The 20698-nt window shown below is 38.2% G+C and overlaps 1 protein-coding gene across 2 annotated transcripts in view; it reads right to left on the bottom strand.

The window, feature by feature from the left end:
- TBPH (TAR DNA-binding protein-43 homolog) overlaps positions 1-20698 on the bottom strand; it is a 40266-nt gene extending 19568 nt beyond the window's left edge. Inside the window, exons 1-4 of one of the 2 annotated variants that reach the window (XM_022059250.2) lie at positions 20305-20695; positions 20054-20223; positions 11143-11283; positions 9074-10629 (exon numbers count right to left, since the gene is read on the bottom strand). In XM_022059250.2, coding sequence (XP_021914942.1) covers positions 9610-10629; positions 11143-11283; positions 20054-20223; positions 20305-20542 — 1569 coding nt within the window. In that variant the 5' untranslated portion in view covers positions 20543-20695 and the 3' untranslated portion in view covers positions 9074-9609. Of the gene's footprint in view, positions 1-9073; positions 10630-11142; positions 11284-20053; positions 20224-20304 lie in introns of those variants that run through there. The other variant, XM_022059252.2, reaches the window with a different exon arrangement.

A 20698-nucleotide genomic window follows, 5' to 3' on the forward strand; every position in this document is an offset into this window, starting at 1 on the left:
TTCCTTCATGATCAAACCAGTGCTACAGAATTCATGGAAGAGCAACTCCAAGATATATTTAATACAGCACCCAAAACAAATTTCTTTCCCATAATCCTATTATGTTATCATCTTCATCTACTAGAGTTCTGAGAACCTCAGCCCAGTAGCATTGTTTCATGGACTCATTCACTGAAATACCTAACGCACAATCCAGCTAATTCTGTAACTTATTCTCTGCTCTCAAACCTTTCAAGTAACTTGAACTATGGTTTACTGTTAGTACAATTTTCAGACATTTTACTTAAGATCCACATGTATGAACTATCATTTTCACCTGATGCACAGTACAACATAACAGAATTTACTGTAACATAACCAATACTGAAAAAGACAAACTACACCTGAAGCAACCCTCCCTTTCCATCGGAACAAAGCATCTCGCTACACCACCAATACTCTTCATAAAGCAATGAGAAAGGTAATGTTCAGCCAATCTTCTGCAGACCCTCCCAAAACCAACCAACCCTCCTCTGAAGAGGGCACAGAAAGATGTTCGATGTCAAGTTCACACATGTCTGTGTTTATCTATAGAAGAAATATGTGCACAGATATTCCACAAACTACATAATCCACATACGAATAATCAGAACTTTAATGTAAAATTTCCTCATAAATTTGATATACCAACAGAAGCAGGCTAATTATGTTTAAATGAAACCTGTAGTACAGTCCTCATAGGCAACATCTGTCTGCTGCATTTACTATCCAGAATGGTCTGAAACAAGGAAGAATTTCTTTTCAACAATGCTGTTGAACATGTCATCAGAAAGGTCCAAGAAAGCAAAACGGGTTGAAACTGAATGATCCACATCAGCTTCTGGTCTAAGCTGAAGTTAATTTAACGAGTGAAAACATGCATATCATAAAGAAAAACAAAGAAGCTTATTAGATGTTGGCTGATCTAGCAGCAATTGCAGAGAAAATTATCATGTCTTGTTATCACTACAGGACAAAATGTAACACAGATCTAATATTTTGGAACATCAAATGAAAATTAAAGTGACAAAGAAATTAAGTACATATTAATTTTGGGTACATGCTTGCACCATGCTGTTCAGAATAATTTTATTTTTCAGTCTGCTAGCTTAAAATATAAAGATTAAAACATACAAAACTATAACTTTACCTGTTGTTTTGTATGGATGTAAAACTTTGTTGTTTACATTCAAGGGCAAACACAGATTAAAGGTGTAGGAAAATATTTGGACCTAAAGAAATAAAGTGATGGGCAGCTGAAAAAACTGCATGAGGAGCTTCATAATTTGTGCTCAGTACCAAATATTATCAGGATGATGAAATCAAAGCAAATGACATTGGTAGGTGATGTAATGTGGTGTATGGGGTGAGAAATGTGAGCAAGTCTGCTTGGAAAGCCTCAAGGGAAGCAACCACTTGGAAAACCTAGGCACAGTTGGATCTTAAGCAAATGGGGTTAAAGGATGTCGACTGGTTTCTCCTGACTCAGAACACTAACCTGTGATGGGTTTTTGTGAGCACAGTAATGAACCTTCAGGCTCCATTAAAAGGTGGGGAACTTCTTTACACTTTCAGCTTCCCACAGACTCTGCTTCATGAAGTCAATAAGCTTTATACAGTAGAATGCACAAAATTTCTCCAAAAGTTTGGTAAGTTCTGGATGTTAAAAACAAAGACTGCACCTGAGTCCAGGCCTGATGAATATGTGCCTCCAGGCAAACAACACCAAGAGAGCCTAAACATGGCCTCCAGATAGACTGTTGGGGTAAAAGAACCATGCTGCAAGCCTGTGTAGGGCTTGTGCTGCAAACAAAATGAACAGTAAGGCAAGGTCTGTTCATAATTTTTGCATCTTTCCATTATGTGCTGACAAATGCAAGAAAAAATTATCCCTGGTGCTTAATTAGAAACACATCATAAAGAGGTATTGTGGTACAGCTCTAGTCTTAGCCTTAGCAACAGATGGAAGTGAGTTTATACCATGGCTGCTTTACTCAGAGGGAAAGTCTCCAATGCCCATCACATAGGAGACTGAGTGGGGCCTCAAGGTATTTTAATGTTCAGAACATTTAATATGTACCAGTACAATTTAAGCGCCACTTAAATTACCAGATACCCTGTACCAGTGGTGTAAAAAAACTCATCTGTTTTGTAGATATAAATATGGATTCTTCACATGTATATGAAAAACAACGATTCTCAGAAAAAAGTTGGAACATCTAAAACCAGTTACTCCCAAAAATTTATTCTTGAATGATTTATATCAAAACTTTCCCCATACCAAATCTAAATCACAAGTAGGGCAGTACACTGTTGCAAATTTCTTAGTGAATTTTCTGGTGCAATACTTTGCTTTGTCCACAAATACTATACAAATATGCTGCAACATTCCCGTTTGTTTTGCACCCCTTGCCGAAATTCTGTATGCATCATGAACTATAACCATACGCCTTCTGGCCAAACTTATCTGACTGGTCCTTGATTTCAATCTCTGTATCTGGCAGACCTTCAGGCACTTTCTCCATAAATCTGTTAAGGCTAAAGTTATCTTCCTTTTCATTCAGAGTAAAATGTGTTAATTTACAAGTTCAAGATCAAAGAGGTGGACAGCAATTTTTCTTCACCACTTCACAGACATTCTTTGAAATGAACTATATGCCAGCAACTGATCTGATTTGCCCACACTGACCTCACATTTATTGTAGCACATTAATGCCAAAGGTTTGGTTTTCTTGAGGGCTCCTTTAGCTGCTTGTTTATCAACCATTCTGTTATCATGTACTGTGCTTAGGATGTAAACATTTGGAATATCATATGGTTTGACTATGATAATATTTCTTTGCCCTTTTTTCATGTATTCAGTTCACAGATGGGCAAAAAGTATAGAACTTGTACACCATATACTTCCAAGTTACAAACAGGCCCATTTTTATCTTTACACTACTAAAATGCTTTGAATCCACATTAAGAGGCCTGCTTTTCATGTAGACTCAAATGTGTATGCACTTCCATAAAGCAAAAAACAGCTTTATCTGTTGTCACAAAATCATCTGTTGTGTACACAACTTAAAATTTTGTAGTGACATTTTTCAATACTGGTTGTATCTTTATCAATGTTTCAGAGGCAGCAAATACCTCTGAAACACACGTAGACTTCCAAAAGACTAGACAGTGCTACAACCCAGAAGACAGTCATCTTCAATCCTTCATTATTTTGGTCTTCACTAATTTCAAATTCATCTAAATCTGAATCAATCACAATGTCTGTGATAACAATCTAAGTAATAATGTCATGTAATGGAACAAACTTGTTTTAAAATTTCTATGATGCATGGAATACAATTCTGACCAGTGACAACTATACGAGGTGCGATCGAAAGGCTTCCAGACTGTGCGTATAAAAACCCTGTACACTTATCTCAGGTATTAAATTCATCTATCACCCTCGAAGTAGTTCCCCTGGGAGTGAACACAATGATCCCAGCGCTGCTGCCAAGCCTGGAAGCATCGCTGGAAATCTTTCTTTGTCAGCCTGTCAAGCACCATCTGCGATTCTGCCTGAATCTCTTCTATCGTCTCAAATCTCCTTCCCTTTAGCTGAATTTTCATCTTTGGGAAGAGGAAGTAGTCACACAGAGCTTAGAAAGGAAGTTGGGGTCGGTTCTTGCAAGATCTTTGAGCTAATGACAAACGAGAAGTCGATTCTGCTTCTGGTCCTCAGACATGATGCGTCACATGTGGAGTTCTTCCTTTAGAATCAGCTGACAGGTCCCATAGCCTATCCCAACAATGTCGCACAAGTCGTTGATGGTACGACGTCGATCTTCGTGAATGGCCTGCCGAATCTTCGTAACATTTTCGGGCGTTGTGCTCGAAGATGGTCGTCCAGAACGCTCGTCATCATCGACAGAGATTCGGCCATTTTTAAAACGTGAATGCCACACAAAAATTTGTGCACGACCCATTGCGGACTCCCCAAATGCTTGCTTTAGCATTTCATAGGTTTCCGTAGCCGTTTTGGCGAGTCTTTGGCAAAATTTGATTTGTTCATGAAAATCCGCCATTCCGAAATCGCAGGAGGGTCGGTGTAATGCACTACCAAAACGCCCGTAACTAAGAAACAAATGCTAATTCGATGATGCCGGCTGGCACACTGATTCACTATGAATGTAGGCCGCACCCCCTAAAGGCAGAAGCTCGTACTACATCCGGTTCGCCCTCTATTGACACAGTCTTGAAACTTTCCGATCGCACCTTGTAGACATAACTGAAACTGCATTAGTCACTCAAACATATGATAGTCTATTTGCAGAACTGCAATAACAACTACTTGGTTGGCACTAAACACAAGTTATCTTGAGCAGAATGTGCATGTGTGAGAGAGAAACATACATCAAAGCATAACTACAAAACTGCAGCGAATAACTTTTCAATATCACTAAATCACAATGACAAAAAGGCAATCTCTACTCTTGAATAAAACCATAAACTTAGAGTTGTTGAATGGTGAAAATGCCTTTTAATATTACATAACATTTTATGGCAGATTTTTTAAATGCACTGGCAGTAATACTACCATGAAATGCTTGGTGAAGACAGCAGACACATTGATTGAGGTGATGGCAGTAGTATTACCTACAGCAGATTTATAGTGTTACAAGTATGATATGATTATACATACGATATGGAATTTTGAGTAAAAGAAATCTGTATCACTCCACATCCATTTACAACCATTACAACACTATAAGCATGTCATGTTTCAAGATATTGCACAGTAGCATGGTCTGAGAGCCTGCAGGTGACATCTGGGGCAAGACAACTTGCAGCTAGGCCCAAAAAAATTATCTGTTAATTTGTTACTACAAGCTTATCTTCTTTACTACAAAAGATTGTAAAAAAAATCATGATTCTTATTTTGTCTGCTGCTTTACATACAAGGCCCACACATGCTATTGACTTCAAAATACTACAGCAAGATTAAAGTTTACAAGGTGTGTCAATACAAACCATTGCAAGAACAAATTTAAAATTTCTGCAAGTTTCAATAAAATTTAAATTATACTAAGATAATTTATCTTTTTTTGAATATGCACTGTTAAAGATAATAAAACTGGCTATTAGTTTTACCATATAACTATTTCTGGCCTGAAAGGACTAAGTAGGGCCACCCTGCTGCATGGTATTAGTTTGTAACAATCAGCTTCACACCTACCCCCACTCTGATATACACCTCACCCTCCTAACCCCACTATCTCCTCCTCCCCAGTTACAACTAATATATATGTGTGTGCACACTGTGTGTGTGTGTGTGGGGGGGGGGGGCATACATTTAATATGTTGGTCAAAGCATACCACAAAATTAGCTGATGGCCTCTGTAGGGTCTTTGTAAAGAAAAGAAACGTAAAAAGTAAAGTAAAATAAAACACATTTCACTTACTACTGTTTGTACTGCATGGCTGTGCTTATTTCACAAAGTTCTGCAATGAGTAATGGTATGAACACAACATTCACAAATAAAGAATATGCAGACAACCATTTTATGCATGGATTCTGAAATGGCAATGCCACAGCAGTAGTTGAGGAATACTGGCAGTAGTTTGAAAACTGAAGAACTCCAAGTCAATACATATTTATCAGAGCACACCAGCAGCTGAGAGAAATAGAGTGACTCCCAACATGTGCAAAAGATCATCTAGCACAGGAAGCCATTGATCAGGAAGAAAATATAATGTACACAGTAAAACATAGTCAAATGACAAGTATCCAGAGAATTTCTTGAAAAGCAGTGTGGTCTACCATCAAAAATCACAGATGATCATAAGTAATACGTCTGATGAAATTATTAAAAAGGCAACTAAATCCTTTTTGAAATGCACATAACTGTGCATAGACAATGGTGGAAGTCATTTTGAACAGTATGCAGTGTAACATAACTGAAAACAGATGTTCCCGTTGTATCAAAACTGAATTCTTCTTTTGTGTTGTAACATAACTACATAAATTAACGTAACTAACTTGGGTAATGTAACTAAAAATTGACGCTTGTGTTTCATGGTATTATCTGAAACATAAATTTCATTTCATGTACATTATGGTAAAACTTCTCAGCTACAGCCATGTACATACACAGAAATATAATCAGACATACACAGTAAAACCTCTGTTAACCGACCCTCGATTATCTGACTCCCACATTAACAGACTAAATTACAACTAGATCGGTTGCAATTGGTTTCTACTGATGAGAGTCGGTAAAGAAAGATCTATGCAGTACGAAGAAAAAAAGCAAAAGCCTGCAAAACCATCAGGTGTGAAGGAATATGTTGATGGTATCAGACAGTTCACTGATCTAACCTCAGACCCAGGTTTCGTTGATTATGACGAACACTTCAGGACATTTAGGGAACTGGATAAGCACAGTCAAAGATAAAAATCAGCCCAGCTGAAAATACATAGGTTCTTCAAATCTGCTGGTTCCCATAGAAGCTGAACCCCTACTCCTTCTTGTTCAGGACAACATAGCAAGCAAATCATCTGACATCAACAGAATCACACCAGAAGCTCCACTTCATGTGATGGACAGCGACTTAGAATGACTGATAAATTCACTATTTTAATACAGGGACTTCCTCGAACAGCACTCACAAGTGACTCTTTTGCTGTCGGCTTGTGCGTGCGAAATGCCCACATCATCTGCGGAGGAAAATTTGTATTGAATCTCTGTATATTTCAGTATTTATAACAATGATTTACATATTTTTGTTTCAACTTTGCTAATTATATCTTTGTCTTCTACTTATTTTTCATATCCACGACCATGTTACCATTACCTTCGCTCGTCCAACTTATCGGGTTATTCAACCTATGGTTCCCCCCATATACGAGGTGCGATCGGAAAGTTTCAGACTGCGCGTATAAAAACCCGTACACTTATCTCAGGTATTAAATTCATCCATCACCCACGAAGTAGTTCCCCTGGGAGTGAACACAACGATCCCAGCGCTGCTGCCAAGCCTGGAAGCATCCCTGGAAATCTTTCTTTGTCAGCCTGTCAAGCACCATCTGCGATTCTGCCTGAATCTCTTCTATCGTCTCAAATCTCCTTCCCTTTAGCTGAATTTTCATCTTTGGGAAGAGGAAGTAGTCACACAGAGCTTAGAAAGGAAGTTGGGGTCGGTTCTTGCAAGATCTTTGAGCTAATGACAAACGAGAAGTCGATTCTGCTTCTGGTCCTCAGACATGATGCGTCACATGTGGAGTTCTTCCTTTAGAATCAGCTGACAGGTCCCATAGCCTATCCCAACAATGTCGCACAAGTCGTTGATGGTACGACGTCGATCTTCGTGAATGGCCTGCCGAATCTTCGTAACATTTTCGGGCGTTGTGCTCGAAGATGGTCGTCCAGAATGCTCGTCATCATCGACAGATGTTCGGCCATTTTTAAAACGTGAATGCCACACAAAAGTTTGTGCATGACCCATTGTGGACTCCCCAAATGCTTGCTTTAGCATTTCATAGGTTTCCGTAGCCGTTTTGGCGAGTCTTTGGCAAAATTTGATGCACACGCCATTCCAAAATCACAGGAGGGTCGGTGTAATGCACTACCAAAACGCCCGTAACTAAGAAACAAATGCTAATTCGATGATGCCGGCTGGCACACTGATTCACTATGAATGTAGGCCGCACCCCCTAGCGGCAGAAGCTCGTACTACATCCGGTTCGCCCTCTATTGACACAGTCTTAAAACTTTCCGATCGCACCTCGTAGGTCGGTTAAAAGAGGTACCACTGTATTATAGGACTTTTTCCTCAAAATGACTCATGTAATAACATCCTGAATTTTGGCACAAATTTCATGGAACACCCAGCAGACATGTTAAATATAAGGAAAAGAAGGGATTTAATCAGAGGGACATACTGATCCACAATTTCTTAATTAAGAAGTCTTACAAAATAAAAACAAAAGGTGAGATAGTAGTTAGAAGAAAACTACATCATGATGAATTAATTGCCTGCACTCTAACTCACTGTATATTCAAGACAAATTATAACCATAAATGCCCATTACTTGAATTCTGATTGTTATTTCCAACTAGGGAATGTATTGGGGTTTATAATTAATTGATAAAGAGGCCAGTTAGAAAACGTAAGTATACTTCTGAGTTTTGGAATTATAGACTGCTTCGGAAAGGCTGTCTAAAAAAGTTTATGTTAGCACTCAGCAAGAGTTTGTAATCACTTTAACCCCTTCCCTGATAGTTTCTCTTCTGACCATATGATCCAAAAACTTAGTCATACTGTACAAAATGTTTATATAATAGTAATGAACATTATCCAAAGTTATTTTTGGTCACTTTCCAATATTTTAAAAATTAACTTCTTTACAATCAAAGCATGCAAATGACATTGCAGCTAGCACAGTAACCTATGACACATGCCACAGTCCTAATATATGTGAGCAATCTAGTGTAAAATTATTTCAACACACGCTGCTTATGAAAGTATAGCAGTCTATTATTTACTGACATCTGGAGTCTGATAAACATATTTTCTTAGCATCCCAAATAAAGTCAGTTTAGTAGTAATAGGAAGGAAGAAAAAATATTGTCCCAAATTCAATTTTTTTTAAATCAAAATGAAATGTCCCAGGGAAGCAGTCGAACAACTAGTCCACATCTGATTGTTTTAAAACTGTCTTATTAGGTTTTTAATGTAAACTGAGTGAAGAAGCCATTAATTTCATTGTTCACTATTATCATGAGCCCTCTTAGTGAACATGTATTTTCCAGGATTTTCTGTATAATTATTTTGTATTATTAATGTGGACAACACTAACAAACAAAACAAACCTGAGGTAATTCTCATAGTTGTATCCTGATTTTTGTCTAGTGCTGATATCAAACCAAGTTTGGGTTCAGCAGCAGTAATAGTGTTAGTAAAACATACAATACTTAAACCACTGGAACCCCAGTGTCACATACTACTAATACTTGTTAAGACTCCAACAAGCCCTTGAAAGTGGTAAAGGAACAGAGGAATATAATAAAATAAGTTTACAAAGCCAACAATTTATGATTTTAAATTAAAGATCAGCATTTTGCACATCAATTTCAATGTTCACAATATGCTTCATACTTAGCTGCACATAACATAAACATGTAACAAATGAAACAGAGATAAAGTATCTCAAAACATTTAGAACACTGCACAATATGTTTTAATAAAAAAGTATGTTCTGATATTATGTATAGACTTATGGAAGCACTATTCGCATCCATTTCACTGTGAAGTCCATTTTTACTATAGATCATGGTATTACATGTACATCTGTATTTCATAAGAGGCAAGAATGATTCTGAACTCCACTTCAGTTTCACAAGCAATTTATTGCTGATCTGATGTTTAAATAACCACCAGTGTAATTTTAGTTTATGTTACAAGTTAGAGCCATGTATCTGCTATAACTTTCAAGATATATTTAGTTTCATTTTTTATTTAAAGACCAGGATAAAGAGTCCTGTTAAATCAGCTAGCCTCAAATGAACCAACATAGAAGGGTACAGAAATTTGTTGGGAGAATGTTACATTTTAATACCGTGACTGAATTACAGGTATGGTTTTTGGTCCTGCCACTGAAGCAGATGAATGGTGAGTTTCACTTCTGGAGTAACCACCACGTTTCTGAACCCAGTCATCAAATTCAGCTGATTTATGCTTGTGATGTGCCTTTTCATCACTGTCACTGACATCTGTTTCATAGTAGTTTTTGCTACTATCCTTGGTTGAAGTTCTGCTGTGTTTGTGCCCATGGCCATTACTACCATGCTTGTAGCTCCTGTCACTGCTTCCATGACGGGATCTCTCACGCTCCTTGCGTGATACTTTTACCAGATACCTATCAGCATAACGATGTGCAACATCCCTTGATCTGCAACTATGCCTATGAATCTTGGAATAATTCCTCTGAAATTCATGCAAGTTCCCCAAAGAACTGCAATTTTTTTCTTGAGCTCTCTCATAATTTGTATGATCACTATATTGCTCATGGCTTCCTGGAAACCGCAAACTTCTTTCTTCACTGTCATACCTGTCAAAGGTCATATCAAGGTCCCTTTCATGGCAAGTCTTGTCTCTGCTCTGAGGGCCAAACAGCCCATGACTTGAAGATCTGTGACTATCTGAACAATGAATATCACCATAGTCTTTCTTGAGAGACATTCGATGCCAGTTTGTGTAATGGTCAAGCTGATATCCACTGACATTATCATCTTTATGGGATCCATCAGGCATGTGAGATGGTCGATAATGATCTGTTTCACCAACTTTGTTATAAACACCACTGACAGAATAACTGACAGTTCTGGTTGATGTGTCACAAATTCCACTATTAACTTTGTAACTATCACTGGCCACATAAACACCACCGATGGGGCTACCAAACTGATAGCCTGGATCATATACATATGGGACTAATTCATTATACTGGTACATTTGAGTTCCACCATACTCAGTGTAAGCAGCAGCAATGTCAATGGGTTCACAGAGTGCAGTGGTGCCACCAATATAAATCTCTCCGCCCCTCGTGGAAGAGCACACTGCATCCAAATTCTGGAAACACCAAATATGTGGGTGTTATTTTCTCCTGGCGGACCTCTTGGTTTGGTTTCCAATTTTCTCTGATTGCACCAGGCACAGAAGGGGCGGAGAAGGTGGCAATCACAGAGAGTCACACAGATTCACACATTTGTTTGTCACACCAAGGGGTGATGATCGTTTATACAACTCACACACACATACCAAATTGTGACACACATGCTCGCACACAGATATCAATCCAATTAGCTAACCATACACACAATTCCTCCTCCTGGGCCATCAAGTTTTAACTTCTTTATAGTTTACAGTTATTTCTGAATATAAATTGCAATTACTTTAAAATATCCTGCTCTATATTAAACAGAATGCAAATTGGAATATATTTTATGGTATTACAATCACCAAACCAGAGGTGCAGAAACAAGATAACTGATTTATATGGAAATCTTCAACTAGACTTCCTTAATGCAAACAGTAGCAATATGAATCCAAAGTTGTTTAATAAAAACTCTGTTCTTAGCTTACCTTCGAGTTTGGAATCTTGACATCACACCACCGGCCATCAATCATATGCCTCTGTGCCAAAACTCGCATCTGTGACTCGTATGTCCCAAAGCGGATGAATCCAAACCCTTTTGATTGCCCAGACTTAGGATCCTTTTTAACCTAAAACAACAAATAACAAACTTATGAAATTAATTGAATACAATTTAATCACCTACGAAATCAACAATTCTATAATTATTATTCTTGCAGTGATTTTTATTTCCCTGCAAAATTCAATGATCAAGAGCACCTTAAAGAAAGAACATGAGTAGGTATAATGTTGTGTCGGTGTCTAAAGCTATTTATGCCTCACATTCAAGAAATAATATGAAAATGAATCACTACTTCAGTTAATTTAATTTCATTAATTTTTAAAGCTGCCTATTATCTTCAGTTAATCTTAGAAGTGATGTGTACAAAGTTCATTCTATCAAACATGAATTCAACCACATCCTTTCTGTAACTCCCTCTGATAGCAAAACCTACAGGCTGAGTATCACTAACTAAGCCAATGATTAAACCAAAATAGCTTCAGGGCATTCAGAAAAACATGCAACATTTTGTATATGCACGCCGCTGTGGAATGACTAGTGTGAAACGCAAAAGTTCATATCAATGAATACAGGAATGCCATGTTTTCGGCCTAGTAACAGTGTGCACTGTGCAAGATGGTGCACAGCGTGGGATAGCTTATGTTTATTGTCAAAACATATGAAAGAGTAGTTTTGTGAAAATACAAAGACAGTTTCAGAGAAATTTCAACATGCAATAGGAACCAGCAAGATGAGCAATAATTCACCTGGTACAGAAGTCTGAATCAACTGCTAGTGTCTGTGACAACAAGAAATGTGTGTTGGGAATGTACAGGCCAGCTCACATGAAGGACAATGTTGTGTGTGTGTGTGTACATTAAGTGCTGCTTTTAAATTCAAGAAAATTTGTGACATGATGTACCCAGTCATTCCACATGAAAAGAACATCAAAAAACACCATCATACGATGGGATTTCATATTGTATCCATACAAAATTCAAGTGGTACAGATGCTTACTGCATCCAACTAGCAGTGGAGATGAGTTCTGTCAAGACTTCTTACAGTTTTTGCAGCAGTACTCGGCCACGTTAAATTTCCTGTGGTTTAGTGACAAAGACCATTTCCCCCTCAGTGCACTTATGAACAAGAAGAGCATGAGATTCTGGGTCTCTGAAAATCCACAGAACTGTGGAGACAACTACATCCTGCAAAATGTATGCAATCAGCAAGCAAGGGCTTACTGAACTAATCTTTGTGGAGGGCACCATAACAAACCAGCAGTACCCCCAGCAACTGCAAAATGAGGCCATTCTGGTAATTCAGGAAGCAAGACATATGAACACAACATTTTACCAGAAGGACGGTGCATGACCACATATAGTAAATGTTGTTTTGGACATCCTGCACAATGAGACTGGAAGCCATGTCCTATCATGTGAGCATGAGTGGTCCTAGCCACGATGTTCACTTGACATAAATCTCTGATTATTTCCTTTGGGGCTACCTCAAAGATGTGTACCATGCAATCCTGCACACTGTTCAAGAGTTGCAAGTGGAAACTAAAGGTATTAGCTAAATAGATCACAGATGGCAGGTTGCCAGACAGTAAGTTTGCGGTTAATTTACAGCAAGGATCTCATATTGAACATGTCTTCACACGAAGACTACATTCACACAAACTCTCCATGAAGGTAAGCTTTAATTCATGTATCACATGCTTCTGTACAATAGAAAATTATTAATATTAAATACATAAAAACTGTTGGGTGTTTTTCTGAACACCCTGCACATCAACCAAATTTATGTCAATACAAATTCCTTCCTTCATACCTATTTTAAAGTATCTGATCTACATCTTGATCTTCCAGGCAGCAATTTCCCCAACTAAATCCTATGTGTTTGTTTCCTCCATAAAAGTTACATGTCCAGCCTCTAATCTTGTTAATTAATATCTCATTGTAGCCTCTTTACCAAGCAGAGCTCATGAGTGGATTTTAATTAACCTTTTAGTATAATGGATAGAATAGTTTCATCATGCAGAATACACTGTGATTATGGATATAACAGTTCCACAACAGTAAGATATGCTGTAATATTGATCTTTGCTATCAATAGTTTGAGCTGTTTGTAACAGAGGATAGTTATGGTCCTATATCTTTAAATTTTAAATATGCAATGTAAGTGTTGTATTGCATTATTAATGTCGTATTAAAATGTGGGGACAAAGTACTGTAGGCGGTGTCTAACTGCACAAAACACCATGATTACTGGCACAGCCTAATGATGCATATATTTTCACTAATGATGAAGTGGCTAACATGTCTGTTGTCACCTGATGCATATGAGTCACACAACTGCACCATGTGTCTATCACTCTCATGTCTTGTGGACCTCAGTGGCTTTGCCTGTCTGAACTGGTCAGCACTGTGATTTAGTTTCTCAGCTCAGTGACTATCAGACAAAGCTTTAAGTTATATGTGTGTGAATTTGATTTCTACCTCAAAGCCTTTATAACCCCAGGAATAATGGGAGATGAAAGTGATGATTCTTGTTGAGTTCTTTCAAGACCAAAACCAACATGCTGGAGTACTCAAAAGGATAATGCAATTTTAGATCTTTCTGGAACAATATTGCTTTCTAATGGGGTTTAGCTCCAACACTAAGGATTGTTATCAACAGTTCACACAATTGCAGACCTGGGATTCAGGATCATCCATATCCTCCTATTTCACCTGATCTTTCTCTGAACAATTTCCACATGCTCAGACCACTAAAAGAAGCACAGTGAAGAAGGCACTTCACAATGACAGAAGAGATGAAACAGGCAGCACATTCATAGTTTTTAAACCAATGGAAACAATTCTGGGCCGACAGTAGACATAGGACAATGACCCAACAAAACAACTGAACAGATAAAGAGGGTAATTCATAGGGAACAATGTATTTACTCTTCATCAAACAGGGACAAAACAACTTTTTGGATTTTATTTGATACTCTCTCACACATAACAAAATAAACCCTTTATGTTCTCACTTTCATGGTGATCATAATTTTTAAGTGCATCATTTGGATTGTGGTCTGGGTTATGATGTCAAACCACAGTGATCCAGAGAAATTTATCACCTCCATCCTAAGCAAAGTTAAGATTTGGAATGATTACTTTTAGAGGATAGTAGCCAATGGGAAAAATGAGAGTGGCTGTGAAAAGGGATGTCATAAAACAAGTGTGACCATATGGTTCAATGCCACCAAGGCTATACAGACTTTCAAACATACACACAAGGAAGGAGTTAACAAATGGTCCATCATTAGCATGACTTGAGCTCCCACATATAGCCTAACAAAACATAAGGCAGGCTAACTGACATCATTCCTAAGTAACTCCCAGCACTACATGAAAAACTCTGGGGACTTCACCCACACAGCACACGCTCTGGGTAAAGATGAAGGACATTCTCATCAATTCACTGCCATCTTACTCTTCAACAAGGTGCCAATGAAGGAAGACCTGAAGCTCATGAGAAAACGAGACTGTTTCATCATGTCCTGTCTTACTTGTTTTCCTGTTTCACTTATTAGTTCTATAAGATTTTGAAGAAAAGGCACTCAATAGGATAATCCACAAGCCTTTCCTCTGTTCCATTTGCTGATGACATGTTTGTGACCTGGCCCCATAGACTAGTAAAACTGAATGACTTCCCTGACCACATCAACCAATTCAGCATGGAGACAGAAGGCCACTTTCCCTTCAAGAATATTAATGTACACAAGAAACAAGTTGTCTCCTTGGGTCATACAGCAAGTCCAACCACACCAACTTCAATCAGGCTGCCAAGTTGCACCACCATCCAGCAATCAAGCATACTGTGGTTACCACTTTGGTACACAATACCAAAGCCACTTACAACCAGGATAGTCTCCACAAAAAATTGGAATTCCTCTGGAATACCTTCAAACAGAGCAGCTATAGAAACATTTTCTGCAGGCTCTCATCTCACCTGAGAGGGCAACACCATGCAGAGGGGATCCAACTTTGGTGACTTTCCTATGCTTTGCTGGCAAACCTTCTAATGTATTTATTAGCGGGGAGCTATTCAAGCAAAACATCATGCTGTTAGTCTCCCACCAGGAAATGCCTTCAGTTTCCTTGGTCCTATCAAGGATAACCTGCCCCTAGAAACAAGAGGCATATACAGCATCCTTGCAACTGTATGACAGTACACATTGGGCAAATGAGATATTCCACTGAAATCATGGTCAAAGAGCACCAATGGCTTATCCATTTCTACCTAAAAGATAAGTCAGCTATGGCAGAACATAACAGAAATCTGAGCCAACATATCCTGGAACAAAACATAAGTATACTGGCCAAAAAATTGAGATGCATGGACCAGATTACAGAGTAAGTAATAAACACTGGGTTCTATCCCAAACACACTGAACAGGGCAGATGGATTCTCCCTAGGCAAGTCATGGAAGCCTCTCATTCTCACTCTGAAAAAGTAAAGAAGGCTCAGAGAACAAGGCTTGCACTTCCATAAACCCTTCCTCTGCCCATGGCCATTATTAAAGCCTTCCAACAGTGGCTTTTTTCACAGCCTTCACTACAAGTATCCCTTGTAGGGTCTTTCTTGAAAGTCAACTTTCAGGGCCTTCCTCAAAATCACCCTTTTCAGGACTTCTCTTAGCCATTCTCACTTCTTCCATGAAGATGGAAGTTCCTCCAAAACACTGACAACACCTATAAGTCTATAGCGCATAAACCAGAATACCAAAGTCCAAATTGTTCCTGCTGTTAAAAATTCTTATCACAAGTTTCTGACAGTTTATAGCATACATGTACAAGGGCATATTATTCTGAGTTACTAGGAATGTCTTCTATTGATGAACCATCATACATCAAAGATTCTGCTGATTCCATAATAACATATACATTACTATCAAAAAATTATAAGAACCTTCTGTTACATTCATCTTTCCTGTCTGCCAATTTATGCTCTTCAGCCAACACTGTGTTAGTGGCCCCATTGAACTTTGACCTGAAATTATTTCATCAAGCCAAATTCATTTGCATGACCTCCATATACTGTGTATGCCAACCACGGGTAATGTCACTACTGTCTCTTCATTATCACACTTCATTCTACATCTTTTTTTATTTTTAAGAATCCTGCATTCAGTTTATTCTGCAGACAATGCTAGTTTTGTAAACAAGCATTACATATCCCTTGTCACAGAAAAGGATTTAACCTGACTTTTACATCACCCAGGAGTCATTAGTCTTGGACTGTCTTCTAAGATAACTCTGGAGGCAAAATCTGAAGATTCAGTATCATCGATCACTGTACCAATCTTGAGCTAGTTCCATCCATGCCTCAACCTCACAAACAACTTTTCTCAGACACATCTATTTGTTATTTTCCTGTCTACTTCTCAGTTTTCTATGTGGCCATTTTAAAGATCCCACCAATATTTTGTATACAATCCTCAACTAACCATCATAGTATAAAATATGCATACAAACAAAACTGTTTACACTATGGCATTACTGTCCTTCATAGTGTAAACAGTTTTGTTTGTATGCTTATTTTATATTCCAATACACTACATAGTATGCATGGTTTTAATAATCATCCTAGTTTCATACACAAACCATCATAAACTCAAAGAATAAACTACAAAGTTCATGGTTATTTAATTTCCTAAACAGCCTATTGTTTTCAACCTTCTTAGGTCCAAATTCATTCCTGAGCATTTTCCAAACACTTCCAATTTATGTTCCTCCCTCACAGCAAGAGACCACATTTCACACATATACAAAACAATATTGAAGAGGTACATTCTTTGGAGTACAGTGACATGCCACTTACTTTTCAGTGGCCATCAACAAAAATTTGAATAGCCAATGCAGCCTGTAAAGTAAGGCTGTCCCACTAAATGCCTTAGGGGCAGAGGAGATATTGTTCCTACTCATTCTTGACCTCGACACTAGATGGGGGTGAGTGGTCACCATCACGCCTGGCCACACTTACCCCTGGGAAAGGACCCTAGTACCCATTGGATAGGAGACTGGGTTGGTCCCAGAACCAGTTTGGATACAGAGGCTATAGTAAAAAATCCCGGTTATCTACTCCATAGCCAGTCAATATACTGACCGAGCTACCCCAGCCTGTGGTATTGAAAATGTTGGCAGCCACTGGTTTAGAGGCTGTAATGTTCAGTCACACCTGTTACCGTGAGTGGGGTAAAATACAGAGCAGTGTAACAGGTGATGGGATCATGTTGCAAATTTTGCTGCATAACTGCAAAGAAGATTTCTCCTCAAGGGGGGTGGAAGTTCTCCAGACTCCACATAAAAACTTTCAAGGTGGCTGGTACAGAAGGATCAATAACAAGATAATTTCTATGTTGTGAGGAGGTCCATGATAGATGGTTTGGACTCTGATATGGAGCAATACATGAAGCTAACATACTCTACTTTAGACAAAATTAGGGTATGATAAAATCAGAGCTTTAACATCTGGTCTCCACCCTAATATCAATCAGATAAAACATTCAAAATACTAAGTGACTGCTATCATTTATAGAGAAGCAATCTCAAGTGTTAAGAACAATACCAAGAAACATGGACAACAGAACAAACAGCAGAGAGCTAATATTAAAGCAGAGTCAGGTCAAGATGGAAACACTGCAATAATGTGAGTGTACACACAGGGCCTTTTGATGCCAAGCAAAACAATAAGTTCTCCAGAGTCACATCACATTAACCTGATGGAAATTACAAAAACAGGTCCCTTTTAAAACAATGTGCAGATAAACAGTGCCCAGGAAAACACAGGAGAAAGTCCTGGAGAGACTGAAAGAAAACATAACTGCCAACTTTAAAGATTTCATAGACGGAGTGTTCGTAGGTCACCGAATCACCACATTGTGTCATACACCTCTTCCAAACCACATAAAACACTGACAAAGTGTAAAACCAAGATAAAATAATTCTGGATGTGAATTTCCAGATTCACTAGATGGTCGAGAGGGGATCTATGGTGTAAAAGATCCATAATACATTTTAGTATAATGAGAATTTGTAAAAAGTTTTCTACCCTCCAGAATTCAGATTGGATGAAATTTCACCACGTACTCCATGGTTTTGTATATAGAACTAGTGAGACCAATAGATCTGTAACTAATTACAATACAGTAATCACTGTAGGTATTATTGCTTTTCTCAAGGTAGATGAGATAAAGCTCTGCCCATATACAGTTGTACACTCTGTGCAAAAAAATCAAGTGCTCAGAATTTTCAAATCCTCACCTGGAAGTGACATAAGCATACAGCCAGCATTGTAACTCCAACCACCTGTAATTTCCTTATACCTGTCCCCATGTTGTTTCTTTACACCTTCCATTAGTTTCAATTATTTATGCTGTATTTTAAGCAAAGACACCAATCAGTCCACCCTATTTGAAAAAAATCTATGAATGAACTTTTCAAGATGTGTGACTGGGTTCCACAGCAAAATGAACAAGATACCCAACTCAACATTTGTTATGTAGTTATCATGACCACAACATACAGTATTAAGGCTGCTTTAATTCACACCTACACAAAGACTGTGAGTTACATATATGACCAATTTGTATATGCCTCCTGTTAATACAGAAATTGTTCAGCAATAAAATACCAACAATTGTGATGTGTATACAGTGGCATTAGTAACGCCTAGGAAACAAACAATACATCAGATATGAATCTGACAGCACTGGCAAATTCCTTCCATCAACATGGCCATCTACAGAATGTAAACTTAGGTAAATTCCACTTTCCATCAAGACTGAAGAACACCTTCATTGATATGGTGGAAATCACCATTTCTCAGGCATAAATTTCTTTGTTAATGTAATATAAGCAGAACCAATTAGACAAAATCTTTCCAGATATTTCTCTAATTAGTATGACAGTGCTCATAAATTATTCTGAAATAATGGTGTTACTGCCTAAATATGCATGAGTCAAACGTTACTCTTTCAACTGTATCACAGGCTGTCAGCCTTTAAATAACTACAGCCACACTCACCCATTCATATCATTTTGCAGGCTACCATGGACAATTTACTGAAAACTTCACCAGTTTATTAAAAAAAAAAACTAGACCAAAAGTTCTCAAACTTGTTGCCGCATACCCCTAACAAAGTAAAAAAAAAGTCTGGTACTAAATACGAAAGAAACTTGGAAAATACACAATCTATATTTATACAGCTGATAGAAAAGAAAGTACAATACAGCTTTGCTGAAAGCCTACAATCTGAATTTATTTTGAAATGGTGGTAAAATTTGTAATCATTTACTAGCCTTACTTTCACTATTGGCACTGAATTTAATGAAAAAGTCTGCCCTTACCTAACCTATCTCATGAGTGACTGGTTGACAAGTTACACTATAAACATATGCCTTTAAAATTTATTCTAATCTATAACATCACAATGCACTGCTCAGCTGTGTTATTTAATTTAGGATGGTTTGTTTGGGCTCATAACAGTAACAGTTTGGAGGATTATACAGGATAAACTGATCTACATTACATTTTGTGACTAAACAACACCCAAATTAAAATGCAGGTCTACATGTCATTACCTGGTTGCTTGCACTATTTATTGCCCACTCCAAGACTGTAGGCTATGTCCCTGTAAAATTGTGAGCAAGATGTTACAACAGCCAAGAAAACCAACGTAAGCCATTGCAGTGACATCTCCATTCAACAATCTCCTTCACTATACCCTGCTACTATAACTCGTCACGTTATTACACAAGGCATTAATATGTTTGCTGAGGAAAAGGGGTCCATTCTCGTTACATACCTGTGCCATAAGCACTTCACCAAATGATTCAAAGTACTCCCGCAACTGTTGTTCCGTAGTTTTCCACGGCAAGCCAAGAACGATAAGATCTGAGCATTTCAGTTTTGTTTCCATGCGTTTCGTCTTGGCAGTGGAATTTTCTAAGTGATCGTCCGATTTACGTTTATTCTCTGCAAAGAAAATCAATTGATGAGATATGACACACAATGACCTGGTCATCGTGAGACTATAACATAACTTCTAGTTATTACCTTTCGGAAAAACGCAGTAGTATACACAATTTCCCCATCCATTTTCTGGCGGGTGTAACCTTCCTTCCACCAAACGCACCCCTCTCATAGCTCGGGATTCGGGGTTACGGTACTTTAACCCACAAGTTCCTGGGAACTGGGCGGCCAAAGTTGAGAGTAATAATGTACTATCGTCTTCTGTAGGCAACTCTATAGGTTCCTCGCCTTCATCCTCAGCTACTTGAAGATAAGAACTCATTTCCGCCGTCAGCTTGACGCCGATTAATCACAACTTTTGCACAGTAATTACTAAACAACGCTCTCCTAACCAGATTGCCAAAATACCAAGCGATGCTCCAGAGGAAATGTAACAAGCGGGTATAATCTCTGAACATAACCAAGGAACAAAGCGAGA

Source organism: Zootermopsis nevadensis, unplaced genomic scaffold (genome assembly GCF_977971745.1).
Source record: "Zootermopsis nevadensis isolate Lab colony 2312 unplaced genomic scaffold, Znev_1.0 Znev_ptg000006l, whole genome shotgun sequence".
NCBI classification, from domain to species: Eukaryota; Metazoa; Arthropoda; class Insecta; order Blattodea; family Termopsidae; genus Zootermopsis; species Zootermopsis nevadensis.